The sequence below is a fragment of the Lagopus muta genome, chromosome 2, assembly GCF_023343835.1.
Source record: "Lagopus muta isolate bLagMut1 chromosome 2, bLagMut1 primary, whole genome shotgun sequence".
Classification (NCBI taxonomy): domain Eukaryota; kingdom Metazoa; phylum Chordata; class Aves; order Galliformes; family Phasianidae; genus Lagopus; species Lagopus muta.
In genome coordinates, this window is record NC_064434.1 from 73143954 (window position 1) to 73162584 (window position 18631).

At 34.2% G+C, this 18631-nt stretch overlaps 1 protein-coding gene across 6 annotated transcripts in view; it reads left to right on the forward strand.

Moving 5' to 3' along the window:
- Positions 1–18631, forward strand: part of RYR2 (ryanodine receptor 2) — a 342228-nt gene that overhangs the window by 240786 nt on the left and 82811 nt on the right. For all 6 annotated transcript variants that reach the window (XM_048936711.1, XM_048936713.1, XM_048936712.1 and 3 more), the window contains 11 exons: positions 241–404; positions 2633–2711; positions 3375–3464; positions 5333–5470; positions 7379–7456; positions 8756–8831; positions 10266–10392; positions 11203–11318; positions 12583–12647; positions 14343–14464; positions 18159–18208. In XM_048936711.1, coding sequence (XP_048792668.1) covers positions 241–404; positions 2633–2711; positions 3375–3464; positions 5333–5470; positions 7379–7456; positions 8756–8831; positions 10266–10392; positions 11203–11318; positions 12583–12647; positions 14343–14464; positions 18159–18208 — 1105 coding nt within the window. The remainder of the gene's footprint in view (positions 1–240; positions 405–2632; positions 2712–3374; positions 3465–5332; positions 5471–7378; positions 7457–8755; positions 8832–10265; positions 10393–11202; positions 11319–12582; positions 12648–14342; positions 14465–18158; positions 18209–18631) is intronic.

Below are 18631 nucleotides of genomic sequence, written 5' to 3' on the forward strand. Positions count from 1 at the left end.
TGCTATGTACTGTTCTGGTCTTCACAGTATAAAATGGATATTAAGGTACATGCTGTACACGCCACCAGCTGTAGTTCCATATTATGTTTTGGGCAGTCAGTTGCCTTTATTTTCAGAAAAATTCATTTTTGCACTAAAAAAGTCATTCTGTGGCTGCTTGGTTTCACATATATCAGTTTTAACAATGGTGATGATTGCTTCCTTTGACTATTCATTTTATATCCTTTGTGTGGTCTACAGAAGTATGAACAAGAACTGTTCAAGCTGGCTTTGCCTTGTTTGAGTGCAGTTGCAGGGGCATTACCTCCAGATTATATGGAATCAAATTATGTCAATATGATGGAAAAACAATCTTCAATGGATTCAGATGGAAACTTCAATCCCCAACCTGTTGATACTTCAAAGTAAGAAAATATTTTGTTGCAGCTACTTTTTTTCCATGAGCAATATGAAGAAAGGAGTCCATTGTTGGTAAGATGTGAAATTAGTCATGACTCTTCTGAATTCTCATCGTCTAGCTAAAATGGAGACCTTGAATTTTATTTTTATTTTCTTTTTAAAATAATAATAAATAACAATAAATCTCCATTTACATTACTAATCTGTTGGTAAACCTAACAGATTTTTAATGCATTTTCAGCCTGAAGTTACTCTCCAGTTACCTTTGTACATCTGCTGCTGACAGCTGAGCATGTTTTTAGGAACTGGAAAAGTAGGAAGCTCTACATCATCATCCCTGCCATTATGAACATGTGCTAAGATACTAATTCTATTGCCTGTGAATAGCCATGTACCTACAGAAAACAATAATGACCATATGTTCATATCATCTCTTTTTTACTCTGAATAATGGGGAAATAAATAGGAAGGCAGATCTTTGTTCTCTCCTGACTGTCAGAATCTGCCCTTTTAAGTTCATAGAAAGAATAGGTATTGGAAAGAGATTTTTTGTCCTAATTTTTTTTTTAACATAACTGGGACCATGTCTTCCTTTGTATAAAATAGTCTTACAGTGGTATGGTTGTTCACTGTAACTCAAAAAGTACTACTTGTAGGCAATTTACTTCAATTGCCCTTGTGGACTTTCTATACTAACATTCAGAGAGCAGAATGCAGTCAGTATATTCCTACCTTTGATACATAGTATATTGATACAGGTGTACACATGGAAATATGATAGCAGAAGCCATAGTATGGACTGGCGTGTAGGAATCACATTTGTCACTGAAATTCATCTATGATGTGTTTAATATAGATATAAAAATTTAACAAAATTTAGTGAGGGTATTATATTATCAGTTAATTAATCAGAGATATGACTTCTGGCATCCTTTCAGAGGAATACTGTAGACAGCCATAATATACTCAAAACTTCAGAACATGTTCCTTAACAATACTAAAATCATTGGTCACCTCATTTCCTAAGTCCTTGTTTTGTGATGATTCAAGACAATGAAAGCACTGCTTTCATGCGTGTCTTTTCCAACCAGTCCTTTATTCTTTTACGTGTCAGTCCTGCAATCATTGCTTACCAATCCTAACCCTACTTATATAAAGCTATAAATAATGATCTTCTTGTACTTTTCCATTTCTTACATTTCTGAAATTATGCAAATTATTATACCACTGGTAGTTTCTTCTAAAATGCACACTTTCAAATAAACCAAAAAGACCAATATATTGATGATGCTGGGTCAGTACTTTCTGTCCTCTATGTGTGTTTGGGATCTTGCAAACTGTTATTCTGCCTGGATACAATATCATTTTGTTTTACATATCTGCTTTTTATCACCGTATAAGTGAAAAGACCGTGCTCTTCTGCTTTGCAGTACATGGCCCTGTAACACAGTTGCTGCCACAATTCTTTGTTTAAGAAGGGAAGATGCTATTTCTATGCTATTTCTATGCTATTTCTAATTGATCTGGAATGCAGATAAATACTGTTATTTGAACAATTTTTGGGAGAGGATTCTCTCTGTGTTTGTCTCTTGTTTGATGGTCCAGGACAGCTGCTTTTCTTTTACTGCTTAAGAAATTTTACTTAACGGCTAGCATATTTTTTGCATATTTCTATCTTCATGTGTTGGTTTTTTTAAAATAGTATTTTTAAGCTGTTCACTGAGGTGTTGGAAAATAAACCCTTAATTTTCATAAATCAAAGTTCTTCAAGTATGTAATAAAATTTATAGAAATATATAAAATTCATGATGTTATGCAAAAAAAGACTGTTCTAACTCAGTTTATTATGGATGTGTGTAATAAACTACTGAATTTCTGAAGCTATGGGTCATATTTATATATTTAGTCACAAAAAAAAAAAAGAATACTGGTAGTAGAAATAAGTAACAAAAAGACTAAGTGCTGGATATCCTTATTGAATTTTTCCACGCATGTGGGTCAAAGAAATTAAAATCCTGTAACAGATGTAGTTTTTATTCCGCAGTCATTAAATAGGTCAGATTTCATCTTTGATATAACTGTGTCTTGGAGAAACTGTGTGTGAGGAAAGCATCACAATAAAATGCTTTAAATTGGTGTATCATTTCAACATTTTTAAAAAAAACTTCTCATTGAAACACATTTGAAGTTTAACATGTGTCATTTATTAGCTATTTTTTCCCTTAACTTTCAGCATTACAATCCCCGAAAAACTAGAATATTTCATTAACAAATATGCGGAACACTCTCATGATAAGTGGTCGATGGAAAAGGTAAAATCTCTCTTCCTTTTAAACCTATTTTTAAATTTTAATTTATATCCACTTAATCTGAAAAAGATTTAAATCTGAATGTTATTGTTTTTCATAATATTCCAAGTTGTTATGTAGGTAAGAAATAAACAAAAATTTTCTTGAAGTAAATTTTTGGGAGGTTAAGACTTCTGTAAGTCCACAGAAATATTTCAGGATAGTCTTTGAGTATTTCATTATTTTTATTGCTGATTATTAAGCTAATATATTTGGTTAAATATTTGAGAGTTTTGCTGACTTTTTTTTCATTTGTAAAAACATAAAATTTGTAAAACTGCGGACACTTTTTGGATTTATATGATTTCATATATTTTCTGGTGCCAAGTATTAAAAATATTCCTCAACTGTAACACACTATTCTGCTCTGTGGAGTTATCTAGAGGAAGTCAATAAAGACAAAATATCTTGAAATGTTTTCTTCAAGCAATAATTTTCAGAAAAGTTGTTGTTTTATTTTTTTAAATATAATTCTTTTCATTGCATGTAGATAATATAAAGATTAACTTAGAAAATTGTAGAAAGGACATTTTAAGCGAACGGACTGGCAGAAGCATTCTTCCACTCCTTTATACAAAGTAAAAATAGGATTTTTCACGCTCTTTGCCTCTTTATTACTGTTTTCAGTTTGCCAATGGATGGACATATGGTGAAACGTATTCTGAATCTGCAAAAGTGCAACCATTAATGAAACAGTATAAATTACTCTCTGAAAAGGTGAGGAGTTTGGTCATTCTTCTTGACTCAGGGTGACCAAACTTTTTAAATTTTTTAATTTCTTTTAATGTGAAAATATCACACTGCTTTTTTTTTTTTTTTTTTTTTTTTTTTTAACACCTCTCTTTTTTTTTTTCTTAGTCCACCCACCAGTGTGTTGTTGTTGCATTCCTCAAAATCTTAGGAAGGAGTAGTTTTTTACTGTACACTAAACAGGCCACCAGAACAATTTTCTCTCGTGGTTCAACGTAACTGGCCTAACTTACAGTGAAACTCAAGTGTCATAACACAACTATATTTTTAGATCAAGGTCATTCAGGGATGCTTAGTAAAGATTAGATTGAAATTGAGTCTTTTTCTGTTCCCCTCCAGCATAGAATCACAGAATCATAGAATTGCTCAGGTTGGAAAAGACCTTCAAGTCCAACTAGGTTAGATTTGAAGATTGTGCACCCTCAGCAAGTTTGCTGACGACACCAAGCTGAGTGGTGCAGTTGATACGGTGGAAGGAAGGGATGCCATTCAGAGGGACCTCGACAGGCTGGAGGGCTGGGCTCAGGTGAACCTGATGAGGTTCAACACGGCAAAGTGCAAGGTTTTGCATTTGGGCCGGAAGAACCCCAGGCACCTGTACAGGCTGGGAGGAGCGGTCCTTGAGAGCAGCTCGGCAGAGAAGGACCTGGGGGTCCTGATGGACGAGAGACTGAACATGAGCCAGCAGTGCGCTCTGGCAGCTCGAAAGGCAAATGGGATCCTGGGCTCCATCAGGAGAGGGGTGGCCAGCAGGGACAGGGAGGTGATTGTCCCTCTCTACTCAGCTCTTGTGAGGCCCCACCTGGAGTACTGTGTCCAGGTGTGGAGCCCTCAGTACAAGAAAGACATTGAGATTTTGGAAAGGGTCCAGTGGATGGCGACTAAGATGATCAGGGGGCTGGAGCACCTCCCCTATGAGGACAGGCTGAGGGAGTTGGGCTTGTTCAGCCTGGAGAAGAGAAGGCTGCGGGGTGACCTCATTGCAGCCTATCAATACCTGAAGGGAACCTACACCCAGGAGGGGAGTAAACTCTTCAAAAGGGCTGACAACAGCAGGACTAGGGGAAATGGTTTTAAGTTGAAGGAGGGAAGATTTAGGTTGGATGTTAGGGGGAAGTTCTTTACTAGGAGAGTGGTTAGGCCCTGGAACGGGCTGCCCAGGGAGGTTGTGGATGCCCCGTCCTTGGACGTGTTTAAGGCCAGGTTGGACGGGGTCCTGGGCAACCTGATCTGAATGTGTATGTTTGGTGGCCCTGCTAGGCAGGGGGGTTGGAACTACATGATCCTTGGGGTCCCTTCCAACCCGGGTGATTCTGTGATTCTGTGAATTATTCAAGACATGGCACAGCATATTAGAAAACTATCTAGATAACTAGATAACTTGATAATCTTGGTTAATTCAGTTAAGTTAGGTAATCTGACTTTAGCATAAGGATGATGCAGATAATCTCCAGGGTTCTCTTCTGATGTAGACTTTTTTTTTAATGATTCTGTAATTATGTTGTTTTGTTTCATCTAGCAGACAAAACACCACATTACTCCTGATAATTAACCAGTCTACCTTTTGAGTTCGTATTGACTTAATGTCATTAAGACTCTTATTTATCCCTGTGATCATCAGGTTCTTGCCTGACCAGAATTTTTCTCACCTCTAAAATGATAAATAAACATAAATATTTCGTAGGATTTATTGCCTCATTGTAGTGTCCTTGTGCCATGATTTTGATGTGTTTTTTTTTCATCTCATTATAATCAAGCAAAAGTACAATAGTTAAGTTTTTGCTCTGCACAGCTGCATGTTAAACAAGGTAATCGTTGGCTGTGCATCCTTCTAGGAGAAAGAAATTTATCGATGGCCAATCAAAGAATCACTAAAGACCATGCTGGCATGGGGATGGCGGATTGAAAGGACACGGGAGGGAGATTCCATGGCATTGTATAATCGGACGCGTCGCATATCTCAAACCAGTCAAGTAAGTAATTTTGTTGAAAATTTACCTCCCCAAAAATTAATAAAAAGTCATACAAAATTTGCATTCCATTCCTTGATTTTTACAAGTGATGAAATAGTCCAATAGTGCCAAAATATGAAAGGATTTTTTTTGCAAGGGCTCGTACAACACCAATGTATGATTATATAAGGTATTGATGTTTTGGATTTTTTTTGCTATGAATGCCTTCAAATAACTACTGAAGTAAAGGTGTATATATACAATTGATATTTGTTTTGTCATTTTAAAAGAAGGAAATTGAATACAAATATTAATGTTAATGAAGCATAATGTTGACATGCATTCACAGCCAAACAATTCTGAAAATGTTAACGACTTATTTTTTTCTTTGTTATGGCCTTCTTAAAATCAAAATGCTTCTAAGACAATATAATGCTAGCATTTCTCTATTTTATCTTACAGCTGTACATACTTTGCAAATTTAACTGTGTGGGGAGAGTAACTCTTTCAGTTTTATTCATAGAGACATACATGGAACAAGATCAGTGGAGGAAATAAAATGGAGGAGAAAAGTCTCCACTTCTTTTCACTCATCTCTGCACAATTTGCATGGGCAAGATTGGTTGTGCACCTGTGAAAAATAAGTAGTTGAACCTGCCCCTCCACTGTCTAGCCTTTAGAAAGTGAAAATTTTGGGATTTGATTTAGGATGAAGTAAAACTAAACTAAAAATTTAGTTTACAAATGATAATTTCATTCTGGAATTCTTCATTTCATTTTCTTTTTTTTTTTTGTATTATTGCTCCCAAACACTGTAATGACATATTTTTGTATATACTTTAAGCATAAGGAGCTATTTAGAATTAGTAGCTTTATAATAAGGGTCAAATTACTCTAAAAAGAGCTTTTTTAGATAAGTTAGTGTTCCTATACTATAAAAATTTACTTAACTATACTAGGAGAGTTTCTGAAATCTAGAACACCATAGCATTTCAGGAGTATACTATTTTATCAATAATGTTAATGTAACAATTGTTTACTTTAGGAAACAGAGGAAAGCAATTACTAGATTTTTTTTGCTGCTTACTGCATATAAGTATTATACGTAAAATATACGTAAAATATTATATTGTTCTCTTCTCTATCAGAAATACCTTCTTAAATGGACAACTTCTATGCCTTGCAGATTCTCATATGTGTTTCCAAATATGGTGTAAAACAAAGAGAAGGATTCTGTTCTTTTTAAAGGAAGATATTCCTGTAGTGGACATGAATATACCTATTACAGTAGAATCCAAAGAGGAAGGCCATAGTAATTCACTTTTTCTAGCCACATTTCCTGCAGGAGTGGTTTGCCATCCAGAAAATGTCCATCGTTGTTTATCCTTCTTTGATCTTTTATCAAAGGACCTTTGAACAAGCCTGTGACAAATTTAGGCAGTAGAGAGAATGACAGAATGATGGTATTTTCTGACTGAGGAAGAGGACCACATAAAGGGTCATGTATCTTGTTTAGTAGATAATATAGGTAGAAATGGAGTTGAATAGAAAAAAAATTTGCCTGAATCGAAGGTTTGGCCCGCTTTATCTTTCTTTGGAAAAAAAGGAAAATGCAGAGATATAAATTAAAATTTTAGTACAGAATTATTCACAGTGAGTTCATGTCTTAAACAGTTTTTCAAGTGAAATTTGCTTTTAAATGAATGGTGTTTATACCTTTTCCCTACATCCAACTTCAATTTACTGCTACTGGTATGTTTTCAATTGTGCCACATAGAGAGTCTTTTTGCCCTCTAAAGTGATTTTTTTTTTCCTATATCCTTTCATTACTTTCAGTACCTTATTAATGTTCACTTCTTCACATCAAGTACTTAGAAATATTTGTATACAACTCCAGCAACTCCATTGTTTTGCATGTTTGTCATTCAGATCTCTGTGGATGCAGCCCATGGTTACAGTCCTCGAGCAATTGACATGAGCAATGTTACCCTCTCCAGAGATGTGCACGTAAGTCAGAAGCACTCTTTAACTTTTTTGGTAGTTAAAATGGTTCTTTTTTTTTTTTTTTTTCTTTCTCACCATTGTTCTTTGATTCCCTTTTAATTAAAAAAAAAAAAAAAAAAAAAAAAGCAGTTCTTTCTGAAAGGCTCAGAAATTTCTTTTACTCCCAGATTACTTTTCCAAGCCTTGTTTGCAAACATCTTTCATTCTAAAGAGAATTCTGTTTAGAAGAGTTTGGAAAATCACCTGTTTTTTTTTCTTTTTACCATGAATTTTGCCACCAGCTTCCTCAAACATATTTTGTCATTGCTCATTTTTCTAAATTGAATCAGGAACTATTGATATGACTTGTAATAAAAGATCACGAGCAGGATTTTGACAGGTCTATCACTAGTTTGATGTTATTTGGAACATTACTTTTAGTTGGTAAACAAATGATGTTTCTGCCTTTATAAAGTTAAGTTTTGTAGTGGTATTTGATGGAGCATGGTGCCAGGTTTTAAAGTTTACTGCTTTACTCTGAGTACAGTTTCAATATTATGTAGACACATACTAGATAAGTTTAAATTAGCATGAGATTTGGTACCAGTAAACTGATGGCAACATGGTGTTCAAAGCTAGTTATAAAAAAAATTTTGAAATGCAGGGACTTTGCCCATGCAGAGCTCTGTTGTAGTACAGTGAAACAATCAGCAGTAATAAAGTAATTGGCTAACTACTTACTGAAGAATTCTGTTACTATAGGTCCATGAAATATGAAGAGTGAAATTTAGAGAAGTTCTAAAGCTTCTTATGTTTAGTGGGTATAGAGTCATGAACACAGGAGGGAAGAGTTTATGATGCTTTTTCATGCTGTTGTAGTGATTCCTATTACTTACAGAATGGAGAGCTTTTCTGTGTCATTTGAGATGGTTTTTTTTTAGTTGAATGCTCTGAAAAAGTTTTATAAGAAGTTTGCTGTCCTTTGTTTCTGTTATGAAGTCCTTAGGAGGGTTCTTGCTCTCTTTGTTTTGAGAATCAAGTTTGTGTCTGACATACCAGTACTCTTCCTTCTCTATGTGATTCCTTCTGTTTGATTTTCACAGGTTTTTTCTTTTGGCAACTGGTCCCTAATTCCTGTCTGCCCATCCTATGGAAATGCTGTATCATGATAAAAACTCTTTTTTTTTTTTTTAATCATTACAGTGTAATTGTATTCAAACTGCCAATAGACAAAAATTGTCATTATATCAACTGGAAATTTGTCCTTCCTTGGGAGCTGACTATTGGAACTCATTGTCATTGTATGTTCTCCATTTTTCTAAGGCTATGGCAGAGATGATGGCTGAAAACTACCATAACATATGGGCAAAGAAAAAGAAAATGGAGCTTGAAGCAAAAGGTAACTTGAACTATAAGTATTTACTGCATTCTAAATTCTGTTTGATTATCTTAAATGAGACAGACTGACTGAACTACGACTAATACAATACAGGAAAAAATCAAAGATTGTGCATAGCTTTAAGATACTTAAAGTTTAAACTTTAAGATTAATATATTTAATAATTAATTAATATTTAATAATTAATATACAAGAATAATTAATATATAAGAATAAAGATATATAAGAATTAATATATAGGAATAAATTAATATATAAGAAGAAAGAAAGAAGATTGCTAGTTGGGCTCTGATTTATTTTGAAATACTGCTTTTTATTGCAGATAGATCTAGAAGAATGTTTTGAATTGACAAATGAATAAGTCTAGAGTAGATTCTTGAGTCCACATAAAACAAATTGATTGTGATCTGTTATTTCTATTTACCAAATGATGAATTTTGTGTGTGACTGCTGTTTCTTCTGTACTAGATAAATTTGTTCAACTATATGTTAAAGATTTTTTTTTTTTTTTGGACATAACATTTGCACATGGATGAAACAATACTTGGAGAAACAACAAATTCTAATTTGGAGATGACTGAGTATAGGATTTTGTGTTATGCAAAGGGGCAAATTATAATACTGTGCAACAAATTTGATTTTTTTTCATGTGCTGCATTTTTTTTTGTAAATCTCCAGCAAATTTATGGTAATTAAGATTTTATTTAAAAGTTTGTTTACTTTTCTGACTTTCATGTTTTACTATAAAATTGAACTGCATCACTTTCTTGGATTTTAGCTGTGCATATATCTTGCTAACTTATATGAATCCTTGTGGTTTAACCAAGCAGCTATCTAACCACCATACAGACTTTCACTCACTCCCCTTCTGTCCCAATAGGACTGAGGGAGAATCATAAAGAAAAAGTAGATCTTGTAGGTTGAGATAAAAAGTATTTACTAAAACAGAAGAGTGATATGATAGTAATGATTACTGTCCGAATGACAGTTCTTGGTTTGGTATGAAATTCTTATTTATTGAAATACATTCAGTTTCAACCAAGTTGCAATGATAATGCATGTTCATAACAGTTAGGCACTTTCCTATTTCATTTTTTTTTTTCTTTCATTAAGATAGCAGGTCTATGTTTCATTATCATTGTCTATTGCAGCCATAATGATTTCATGATTCCAAGTCCAACATATTTTTCTGGTTTTTGCAGCAGCTGTTTATATTAAAAGCATGTATGTAGCCACGTCTAAAGTTTATATCTAAATATTTTGCAGAAATATAGGGTGTTTTTTGGTAAGGAAACATAAAAATGAATTGTTGGTACTTCAGGCTAGACTGTACCATAGCATGCTGTGTTATTACAACAGTATTTTTGCATATCAGGTAATATTATGTCAACAGATGCTCTTAAACTGCCTTTTAATTCTCTTGATATTCCATAGTAGGAGGAGGAAACCATCCCCTTCTTGTTCCTTATGATACACTCACAGCCAAGGAAAAAGCTAAGGACAGAGAAAAAGCACAGGATATTCTGAAATTTCTACAGATTAATGGATATGTAGTCTCCAGGTAATAAAACTATATCCAATCATCAGCAATGTTCTTTTTTAGAGGAGAAATATGCAATACAAAGACAGATATATTCAGTAGGTATATGTGCCCTAAGTTGCAAAATAACTATTTGTAGACATTGTGCCTCTAACTGAGGAGTGCTTTTACTGGTAAAGCATAACTTCCTTATGCTCAGTCAATAAAGCAAAAACCAAAGCTTATGTTGTTACCAGATTACTGATGGAAGACAAAAGCCTACATCACGAATCCATTATCCACTGGTTAATTGTTGGTTTGTTGCAAGAAGATGAACTTTTGGAACATAGTCCAAAAGATAAAGTAAATTACAGTTTTAGAAGTTCTTTTTGTTTTTACTCTGATTTTTCACAAGTGATAGATAGCTGTTAAAAATTTCTCCTTTTCAAACACAATTTTAGGCAAAACTCCTGGTGAGGCAGACTAACTTTTTTTTCTGGCATGATTGTTTGAAGTGCTTTGGCAGCTTTGAAATTCTCTCAGCCAAAAATCAATCAATGGAAGACATTAAGACATTAAAGATGGAAATACCTTATAAATAAGGGAAAGTAATTGGAATAATATTAATCTAAGTCATCAGTTCTCTTTTTCTATAACCTTCTACCTGGGAAACTTGAATTACATCTTAAGAAATTGATTAAAACCTAAATAAGTGTAACAGAACTGTTTAATTTAAACAACAATTCCTATATTAGTGAGCAGTTTATTATTAGTACAGAAAATGGCTTCAGACTAGTTAAGACTGATTTTATGCCTTCTGCTACATTAAAAATTGACTTGCTCTTATTTCAGAGGACTTAAGGACCTGGAATTGGACACACCTTCCATTGAGAAACGCTTTGCCTACAGTTTCCTCCAGCAGCTTATAAGATATGTAGATGAAGCTCATCAGTACATTTTGGAATTTGGTACAGTACTCCTTGTATAATTTTCTATGAATTCCCAAGATGTTTGAAATCATAAAAACAACTTAAAAATTTCAAAAAAATAAATTCTTGGACCAGGACTTTTTGCTCTAACTTTCTGCATTTGATGATGATAACAAATTTTGGAAAGTTACATATTTCACATTCATTCCAGTTTTCCACATTCATTCTTCAGATGATAAGTATTCAGACAAAATTTATGATTTTCATTGTTTGAAAAACAAAATAAGATGTTCCCTTGAATTTGTAAACAAATTGATAACCTGTCACATGTGAGCACTGGTATTTACTATTCACATCTATTCTCTTTTTCACAGAGAAAATTAAACCAGTCATTTGTACAAATTTCAACTGTTTTTCTGGAGGAGAAATATCTCTGTGAAGGAAAAATCTGTTTTTCTTAAAGATTAAGTAATAGTTTGGCCCAGATCAGATTCTTATGAGAGCAGTTAAAAGGAAAGAATTGGAGCAAGAAGCAGCTTTTGTTTGACCTTGGAATTACAAAGCCACATCATACATCTTGTACCTCATGTCAGGGCATGCGTGCTGTAATTGAAATCATTAAGGCAGGAGCAGCAGAAAGATTAAATAAACCAGTACTCATCCAAATACTTGTCTGATTTTAAAGTTAAAATTATCAAATTTGTGAGTGATTATGTTTCATGATTGCCTACATTACCAAAAGTCTGGCTTTCATAAATCACATGGTAACTTTTGCTGTTACTGCCTAATAATCATTGCTTCATTTTCTAGTTAATTAGATAGATTTGGCAGAACTGCAAAAGTTGAAATGACTGAATTCTGGAAAACTAGAAACACTGGTGGGACAAATGCTATTCCTGTACTTCTGTGAATAAGCAGAAAGAAGTTAATGAAAAAAGGATAAATGTTTTCTGTATGCTCAATTCTCTTAAAAACAATATGCGAGTATTATAGCAATAGGGGGAAGAGAAGTAAGCTTTATTTCTGTTGGCTACATCTAATAATTCATTCTGTTGTTTAAACAAAGTCTGTAAAAATGCAATAAGTTTTTTGTTTGTTTCTTCTTTATTTGTTGTTTCTTTTCTTCTCATGAGGTAGTCATAAAATGTATCCTTAACTTGATGTTCATTATTTGTAGTATATTAAATTAATATCTAAAGACTACTGATATTTTTTAACTGTATTGTACATTTTCTAAGAAAAAATGCAGAGTAGACTGTAATTAGGATTTGTAATACGAAACGTAATTTTCTTCTCTCTTCAGATGGTGGCAGCAGAGGCAAAGGAGAGCATTTCCCATATGAACAAGAAATCAAGTTTTTTGCCAAAGTACAGTATAACTTTGCATATTATTTGTCAGCATAGTAAGTAGTTGAGAAAGGATATGTTGGTGAACCTGATCATCACTGTTTTATTTGCACCCTTCTGTGTTAATGTTGTTCATTTAATAACTGAAAGCAATAGTAATAAAAATAGCTTGAAAATACTAGGAATGAAGTATAATCATGATAAAAATTACAGGATTCTATTCTTACTTTCTTTATTCTCTTACTCCATTCTACATAATTAATCATCTGATGTTATAACCTCCCTACATTTTCTGTTTACTGACAATGTAGTTCAGTAGTTAGTTTTTACAGTCTTTAGGCAGCTAAATGTGAGCAATGTTTATTGGAACCAGCCAGTTGTGTGTATCTTTCAGTGTTACCTTCCTTATCTGTTTCCTTATTTTAAAACAATGCTGATGTCTTCATCATAGAATCACAAAATGGTTGAGGGTTGGAAGAGACCTCTGGAAGTCATCTAGTCAGGCCTACTGCACAGGCAGGGTCAAATAGAGCAAAGTTCTCAGTACTCTGTCCAGATGGCTTCTGAATATCTTCAAGGAGGGAGACTCCACAGCCCGTCAGAGCAACACGTGCTCGTGCTTAGTCAACCTCACAGTTGTGGTTTTTTGTTGTTTGTTTTGGCTTAATTTGTTTGTTTTAAAAAAGTCTTTCTGTATGTTTGGACAGAACCTCTTGTATTTCATCTTGCATCGTTTATAACTCTACCCAACTCAGCTCAGGTTGCTGTTTGATTTCTTTGCAGCAGAGACATTGTTGATTTATGGTTAACTTCATGTCCATCTGGACCCCAGGTCTTCCTCTGCAGAGCTATTTTCCAGGCAGTCAGCCCTCACTATTTATTGATCCCTGGGGTTATTCCTCCCCAGATGAGGGACTTTGCACATTCCATTGTTGATCTTTAAGGTTCCTGACAGCCCAATTCTCCTTCATATGCCAAGGAGAACTTAAGAAAATCTGATTCTTGCTTCAGCACTAAAAACCTTGTCTGGATCTTGCATGTTCGAAGTGCCTTTTCAGTTCATTAGTGAATAGGCACAGGTAGGTATTTGCAATGTTTTCTAGCCCTGTTATGTTTGCAGTAAATAGTAATCTCTTCCAGTACTCCTATAATGTACTATTTTCTGTGCTCATTTACTTTGTCACTTTTTTGACCATGTACCTGAAAGGAAGCGATCATAAGAAAACTTCAGTGGACAAGCCCTTAATGAGCAAGGGTATTTTTGGAGTTTTGTTTGAGAGTGTGTAGTATTAAGTGCCATTAGTGTACAGACAGTTCCAAGGGATTGTTTTAATGAAACCTCCCTACATGAAAGACACGAACAGCAATAGTTGTGTCCAGGTGTATAGTATTGAACAAATATTAAATTGTGAGGTAAAATGAAATGATGCTTCCTTTTCTATATTCCTCCTAAAGAAAATACAGTTCTAGTGTAAAAGATAATGGTTTTTTGTTGTTGTTGTTGTTTTTTTTTTTTTTGCTGCTTTTCCTGATATTTTAAGTATCTTGGATAATAAAGAAATTTTTTTAGAAAATAGATACTAGATAAATATATTGGGAATTTGAAAGAGAAAACACATTTGAAATCTCCTGTCTGTAGTGGTGACTTACAAAGAGTAATAGAGGACATAACTAAGAAATCACTGAGATAACTGCCTCTTTCTGATGTAATTTCAGGTTGTGCTCCCTTTGATTGATCAGTATTTCAAAAATCATCGCTTGTATTTCTTATCTGCAGCAAGTAGGCCTCTCAGCAGTGGAGGCCATGCCTCTAATAAGGAGAAAGAAATGGTGACGAGGTAAGTTTTAAAATAATGTTAATTTGTATACATATATGTATATGTGTCATTAAATGGTGCAATTTGTGGTGGGGAGGTGAGAACTGGGAGGCTGAGAAACATTTTTACAAAAGCAAAAATTAACCTTTTTTTACTGCCTTTCCCTTTTGAGAAAATTCATTGTGTGAAATGAGGAAGACTCCAGAATTAAGGTTATGTGATGTATTAAAGGTAGTAATGGTAATTTTCAAATGTAGGAAACTTATTTTATGAGAAACAATACGTCTGTTGTATGAGATATATAATTGTGTATCAGTTCTCACTGTTGGAAATAGGAATAATTGCTTCAATACATACCTACATTTTATTTAGATTTGAAGGAAAATTTTTCAATAACTGAATTTCAGAAAGATATCATTATTACTGTCCCCATGAAAAGTAAAGTGAGAGTTATGTTCTTTCTCCTCTGAAGTTATCCATTATTAGACTATCTTCCCAGAACGTTTTCTCTTAATCTCATTTCTGGTTGAATTATGAAAGCCATTTTTCCTGCTTAGTAATGAGGAGTACAAATTTAACGGAGGCCCATCTGTGTACCTGCGTAATACAGGTGTCACGGATGCCCCTGTGGTTGTTATTGGGCAAAACTAAATTGTAGCTCTAGTAGACAATCAGTTGATCATCATACATACATAAGGGTTTTGCAACATTGTATGAATATTGAGTAGAGTTTCTAGCAGCAATACTGAGCATAAAAAGTTGCTCTTGACTGACATCTCATGAGATGATTTAATCTGGTAGCTTGGCTGAATGGCCTTCCTCAAAGAGCTAAACAATTATTTTATAATGCATGCATCTAAAGCTGCTTTATTTCTGTCTATAATATACTGGATTAGAACATTTTAGCAGTTGTTAAGTAAAGACTCTTCAATATATCCCATATCAACAAGGAAATATGAACACATGCTCTATGGATTCAGGAATTCTGCACCTATGCTGTCTAGCTGTATGCATGACATTCTTGAACATGTAGCTCATCAAAAGATCAGAGGTGCTGCTAAACACAATTCAGTTTTTTTTCCATCTAGAAGTGTCAGACAAAGTCAGTAAAACACATGCAAATCGGATAAATCTTGTGGAGTTTATTTCTTAACTGATAGGCCAATACGACTGCATTATGTAATCCATTTTTGAAAGTGTTGTTTTGAGTTGTTTTAGTAGTTTGACATTTTTGTTTCTCCTATGCTCTCCAGATTGTAGGAAATTTTTCAAAGCTGAATTTTAGGTCCTCTGAGTTTTGGTTTGGGTGAAAATCTTATCTAGACTTTCCTTTGAATTAAGGGCAGCTTCTGACTGCTGTCTTTTTCCAATGAAGACAAACTTACATTCTTTAAACTAGGAAGGAGTGTCATTTTGATTGTCAGCAAGTGCTACAACCATTCTTAGTTTAGCAAGCACATTAAATCTAGGCCAGTCCTAGGGGAACACATGGGTCATACCTCTTTCTGAAATATCATGGAATTATCTTTTATGTATTTGTAACCAGCCTCTTCAGGAATGATTTTTTTTGCATTTCTTCTCCATTATACTACCTTAGAATCCTTGTATTTTTGCAGTTGTGTCAAATTAGTTCTGGATGTGAGTCCAGAAGTACTAAGTACGTACTAACCACTTGGAAACTGCGGATTTTTGTACCTTTTTTTTTCCTTTTTTTTTTTTTTTTTTTTTTTTTTTTTTTTTTTTTTTTTTTTCCTTTTTTCACCTGAACTTACAGTTGTTACACTGGACATAACAGATTCAGTTTGATCTTGTGGAAACAGCATCTGCTGAATTGTACAGTAAGTTGAGTAGCATTTGTGTGCTGATAAAAAAAGATAGATTGAAAGCTGATTAATGTCGTTATGGGAAGGGAAACAGGATTTCTACAATGATAATATACCTCTGTACAGCTTTTCTTATTGGACTAGATGAACCGAATCCTCATAGAAGGATATGTAGCATATATCTGCCTTGTGGTATAGATGAACAAAGAACCTGCACCATGCACCAATCAGAATCTTTTCTGAAACAGTGCAGTTACTCTTGCTATAATGGATCACTATAATGGCACTGGCTAATAAGGTGGATTCAGCAGCACATTAACCTGACCATTTTGATTCTGGACATCAGTGTTTCCATTTGTCACGTGAGCTCTCATCTGTCAATGAAGCGACGTGCAGATCTTATCCAAAGACTGCAAACATGCTTATGTGTCTTGTGCTTTTAAATCAGAGGTTGCTAACTGGCCCATATGACTGCAATTATAAAATAATTAAATAATAATTAACATAGCTTAATGTGTAGGGTGCTCCAAAAGTAATGCCTCCGATTCATTTCTTTGGAAACTGCAGCAGACACAAAGAGCACAATAACACTAGATGATAGAGCACATTCTCAGCTACAAAACACTATTTTTCAACTTAGTCACCATCATTAGCTATGCTTTTTCTCCAGGGATGAACAAGAATCTTCATAGTGTTCTCGTGAAAATCTGCACCAATAAAGGTCATGCACTGTCACTGTCACTGCTGCTGAAATGCACTGTGCTCACATCCTCTATTTGATTTTCTGAAACATTCAGCAGGTGTTGATGAATGTCAGCAGGTGCCATTTTTTCTGCATGGAGTAATGCAGTTATACGCATTTGCTTCATATACACTTACGTGTCAGATGCCGTGTGCCAGACCATGCTTTGCTGCAGAGCAATAAAATGTAGTGGAATATTGGTAGAAGATTCAGCCTGTACAGCCATTAACACCACCTTCTGCCTCTGATGTCATGAACAGCACAATAAAATAAGGGTCATTGCTTTTGGAGAAGCCCTCATAAACAGAGAGAATATTGTTCATATCATTCTAGCAGATGAGGGTTTTTACAGCACAAAAATAGGACCAAAATTTATCACTGTTGGAGAAAATTCTCAGAGTGGACTGAGTCGTAAAGGTTGCGCAGATCTCTCCCATATTTGGAGGCCAGCTTAATATGGGTAGGGCAGTGTGCTTCTGCTTCTGTGAATTAATGTGAAATTTCATTCTTTATTGTTCAGAATGGGACGCTTCTCATCAACACAAAAAGTATTTTACAGATATGAAATTAAATCACTGATGATATTCATTTGTGTTTACTTTTGACCACGTAAGGGGTTATTTTTCACATCAATTTATGTTGTTTCTCATGTTAAGTGATGTTGGAAATCACTGTATTTAAAAGATTCACACTGTGATCTCAAGATGGCGAGATCCAAGTTGGATTAGTTAAACATTTGCCATCAAACACTTCAATTAATTTGATTTCTTTACCTTTCGTTTTCAAATTGTCAGTGACATCCTGAATAGCATCCTACCATATTTTACTTCTTAAAGCTTTAATGGTAATTTCCTTGTGGGTTTTCATATAAGACGCTTTTATATTAGTTAGCTTTGCTTTTAATTTGATTTAGTTTTTTTTATTTTTTTTAATTACAATATGTGCTTATTTAACCATGTTTGTTAAGGATGTGCACTTAAAATCTCTTTCTTTAATACTCTGTCCCACATTCTGCTCAGATAATTGATTCTTTCTGCGTGACATCATGTTGCTTTTCCTGCTCATATATCAGCTGTTATTTTTTCTTTCTTCCCCCTTACCCCCTTTTATCTTCTTTTTTCCTTCTCTTTTATTTTTCTTTTGTCTTCAGCCTGTTCTGCAAACTTGGAGTTCTTGTCAGGCATAGGATTTCACTGTTTGGTAAGGAGACCCTTGACAAATACTAGCATGGCCATCTCTTGATTTTATTTGCCATTTTTGCATTGCGTTATGTGCTGCTTTGTTGCATGCTGCATGGCTGAAATGCGTGGTCTTCACAGACCACTAATTGTTTAGGCTGGTAGATCACAGAACTTATTAGATGAAATTGAAAAGCTTTTGTAGTTACCAGTTTTTTGGGGTGGGGGTTATTTTGTTTTCTGTATGTCTTAATATCTGGATTTCCTTCTTTAAAAAAAAAAAAAAAGAAATCACTGAGTTAATTATAGTTACATATTATAATTCACTTGGAAAAAGTGGAGTATCACAACTGCACATTTGTATTGGAAGTTTAAGGAAAATTAGTAGTGGGCTGAAATGCGTAGTGATGTTCTGTGGAAATCTTAAACATTCCCAGATGTGCTT